Genomic DNA, 4,112 nt, shown 5'->3' with positions numbered 1-4,112 from the left:
GGGAGAGGAGGGTATCTTTTTTACTTACCATATTCTTCTGGGACTTGCATCCCAAAAAGCCCCAGGCTCTTCAGTTTCTCCAATGTTTCTGTTGGGATTTTTCCCTCCTGATCAATTTTTCGAGAGTCCACTGCCAAGAAGAAATATCTTGATTAAACAAAATATAAGTGATGTTTATAAAAATAAACAGAACAACTTTTTGTATAGTATACAACCCCAGTTTCAAAAACTTTAAAACTGGAAATTATCTAGTCATGGTCATTTAGCATGCTTTTAATTTTACCTAATTATACCAGAAAGAACTGTATTTTGAAAAATTACCAATACCAGGGTATATTGTTTCTTAATCAGGGTGCTATTCACATGGCATGGCTGCAAAACATTGTAAATATACTTAATACCACTGAATTGTATGCTTAACAAGGATTAAAATGTAAGTTTTATGTTATACATATTTTACCACAATAGGAAAAAAAAGAACAGCAAGGTATTTAAGGTTTATGATGAATGCAGAAATAAAATGAAACAGCACTTAGGCCAGGAAAGTGGAAATGCTGTAACGCTCTTACATGAGACATGAAGTGGTATACCAGTAATATTGGTGAGACACGTACTATAAACTCTAAAGCAACCACTGAAAAACAAAAGGTATTACTAATAAACCAACAAAAGAGATAAGGTGAAATAAAAAACACTCTATTAATCCAAAAGAAGGCAGATAAAAAAAGAAAAAGGGAAACAAAGACGACATGGGACAAATAAAAAATAGCTAGATGATAGAGTTAACACCGATACACTTATTACCCAACTATGTCAATAATAACCTATTCTAATAAAAGGGTAATATGCTAATTAAACCTGACATCCTTCTGGAGTCCTTCCGGACATAGCTATGGTGGCAGGGGACAAGGCAGAGGAGGTTAGGGGGCGATCAGGTCAGCAGGGGAGAGCAGTTAGGGGCAATCAGGCAGGCAGGCAGGAAGGTGAGTAGTTAGGAGTCAAGGGTCCCAGATTGAAGAGGGTGCGGGCGGGCTGAGGGACTCCCCCACCTCCATGCATGAATTTTATGCACCAGACCTCTAGTATTAAAATAATCATATATCAAAGATCAATCAAAAGGCACAGATTGTCAGACTGGATTTTAAAAGACAACATTCAACTATGCTGCCCTGTAACAGATCCACTTTATTATTTTTACTGTATACCTTTATTTTGAAATATTATCAAATTTAAAGAAAAGTTGCAAAAATAGTATAGAGTTTCTGTATACTCTTGACCCAGCTTCTCCTAATGCAACCTTATAGAACCACAGTAAAACTACCAAAATTAAGACACTGACATTCATATACTATTATTTAGTAAATTACAGAATTAATTTTTAAGTTTCATCAGTTTTTCTATTAATGTCTTTTTTCTGTTCCAGGATCCAATCCAGGATCCCACACTGTATTTAGTTGTTATGTCTATTTAGAATCCTTCAGTCTGTAATGGTTCTTCTTCAGTCTTTTCTTGTCTTTTATGACTTTGACATTTAAAGCATTATTCCTTTGTAGCAATTTGGATTTGCCTGTTTTCCAAAGATTAGATAAATGTTATGTATTTTGGGAAAGAAGACAACAGGGGTGATGTGCCCTTCTCAGTGTATTATATCAGAGTATACGAGACATAATTAAGTCTTATAACTGGTGATGCTAACTTGATCACCTGTTTAAGGTGGTGCCAGCCAAAATTCTCCACATAAAGTTACTCTCTCGTCTAGCCAGCGTGGCTCAGTGGCTGAGCATTGACCTATGAACTAGGAGTCATGGTTCGATTCCTGGTCAGGGCATATGCTGGGATTGCAGGCCCAATTCCCAGTGTGGGGTGTGCAGGAGGCAGCCAATCAATGATTCTCTCTCATCACTAAATCTCCCGCTCCTTTCCTCTCTGAAATCATAAAAATATATATTAAAAAAATAGTTATTTTCCCTTTGTAATTAATAAATATCACAGGGAGGCCAGCCAATGTGATTCAGTGATTGAGCATTGACCTATGAACTAGGAGGTCACAGTTCAATTCCCAGTCAGGGCACATACCCAGGTTATGGGCTTCAGCCCCCGTGGGGGGCATTTAGGAGTCAGTCAATTAATGATTCTCTCTCATCATTGATGTTTCTATTCCTATCTCTCTCTCCCTCTCCCTTACCCTCTGAAATCAATAAAAATATATTTAATAAATGTTATAGGGGAACTACTTTACAATTATATAAATAAACTGTTTTCCCTCAAACTTTCACCCATTCATGTTTTACTAAAGTGCGTGCTTCATGGTAATTTTTATTGTTGTTGTTAATACTCACCCAAGCATATTTTTCCATTGATTTATAGAGAGAGTAGAAGGGAGAGGGAGAGACAAAGGGAGAGAAACATCGATGTGAGAGAGACACCATTGACTGGTTGCCTCCTGCATAGACCTGCAACTGAGAACTTAACCAGAACCAAACCCAGGACCCTTCAGTCTGAGGGCCGACACTCTATCCACTGAGCCAAACCAGCTAGGACATTATGGTAATTTTGTATTCCAAAATTTCAGCTATGTTTATTAACACATTGCTTGCGGGTAGTTTTTATCACGCGCTAACAGGTGGCACGGGCCATTTTTGCTAATTTTTTGCGCAAATGGCAACGTTCAGTAAAATTACGATAACTTTAGTTTACGTATTTATACGTTACCCGCATTCTACTGCTAGTCTATAAAAAACGTATCCCGCGTCTATAAAATACGTGTCCCGCGCTCTACTACCAGTCAACGTAAAACGTATAAATACGTTTACCGCCTACAATGTGTTAAGTGGAGAAGAAAACCACTTTGCATATAAAAACACATTATCAGTCAAGAGGATGAAAAAAGACATATGCTAACACTAATTCAAAGACAGCTGTAGTTGCCATATTAACATTAGATAAATCAGATTTTTAAGCAGAGACTATTACTGGAGATAAGGTGGGTCATTTCATAATTATAAAGTGATCAACTCATCATCTATATATATGAAGAGCCAGGGTCGTAACATCCACGACCAGAGGCTTGGCCGAACACCAGGCTGCGCGTGCAGCAGGCAAGCGGGCTGTACTGCTGACCTGGCAGGGGGTGGGGGGGTGGCGGGGGTGGAGAGAGAGCTGATCAGCAGCAGCAGTGGCTGCTGGTGAGGCCTGGAGAGAGAAACAGGGTGATCAGACCCTGCTTCTCTCTCCGGGCCTTGCCAGCAGCCAAGCCTCTCTCTCTCTTGGAGGTCAGCAGTTCAGCCCGCTCACCAGCAGCCTGGACCGAACACCAGGCTGCGTGCGCAATAGGTGAGCAGGCTGAACTGCTGACCTCTAAGAGAGAGCGGCAGGGCTGATCAGCAGTGACAGCAGCTGCTGGCAAGGCCCAGAGTGAAGCGGGTGACCAGAGAATCAGGGTGATCAGAGAAGCAGGATGATCAGACCCTGCTTCTCTCCCCTGGTCTCGCTAGCAGCCAAGCCTCTCTCTCTCACAGAGGTCAGCAGTTCAGAGCGCTTGCCAGCAGCCTGGGGCGACTGCTGATCAGCCCCACCTCTATGATCAGGCATGGAGATAGGCCTGGAGATGCTGACTGGCATAGAAACTGACCAATCAGAACCAAATCTGGGTGAATTGTGAGGAGTCAATGGCTGCCTAGGAGGCAGGGCTTTTGACACTGACTGGCAAATTAACCGACCAATCAGAAGCTAATCTGGGTGAACTGCGAAGGCAGAACCTAAGGTGGGGGCTGAGGAGGGGTTTTAAGGGCAACAGCTGTTTGGTGTAAGGTGTAAGAAAGTGATTCAATTTTTTAATGGCCAGTTTGGCAGCATAGTGCATATGGCTGGCTATCAGTACAGATATAGGGATTGTGTGTTTTTGTCTGCCAAGAGCATCTCCTCCGGCTGAAAAAGGTCCCCCACCCCCCATTTAAGCATTCCTATCCTATATAATCTATACTAATAAAAGGGTAATATTCTAATTACAATGGGTCAACCCACCATCTTCTGGACATCCGACTTCCTTCCGGACAAAGCCGTGGTGGTTGGGGCCGAGACAGAGTCAGTTAGGGGTGATCAGGCTGGGCCTC

At 41.8% G+C, this 4,112-nt stretch overlaps 1 protein-coding gene across 2 annotated transcripts in view; it reads right to left on the bottom strand.

Annotated features, from left to right (window-relative positions):
- ACAD9 (acyl-CoA dehydrogenase family member 9) overlaps positions 1–4,112 on the bottom strand; it is a 78,616-nt gene that overhangs the window by 34,358 nt on the left and 40,146 nt on the right. For both annotated transcript variants that reach the window (XM_015566041.1, XM_006766977.2), the window contains exon 3: positions 29–130. In XM_015566041.1, coding sequence (XP_015421527.1) covers positions 29–130 — 102 coding nt within the window. The remainder of the gene's footprint in view (positions 1–28; positions 131–4,112) is intronic.

This window comes from Myotis davidii, unplaced genomic scaffold (assembly GCF_000327345.1).
Source record: "Myotis davidii unplaced genomic scaffold, ASM32734v1 scaffold282, whole genome shotgun sequence".
Lineage (NCBI taxonomy): Eukaryota > Metazoa > Chordata > Mammalia > Chiroptera > Vespertilionidae > Myotis > Myotis davidii.
This window is presented reverse-complemented; position numbering and strand designations above follow the sequence as displayed.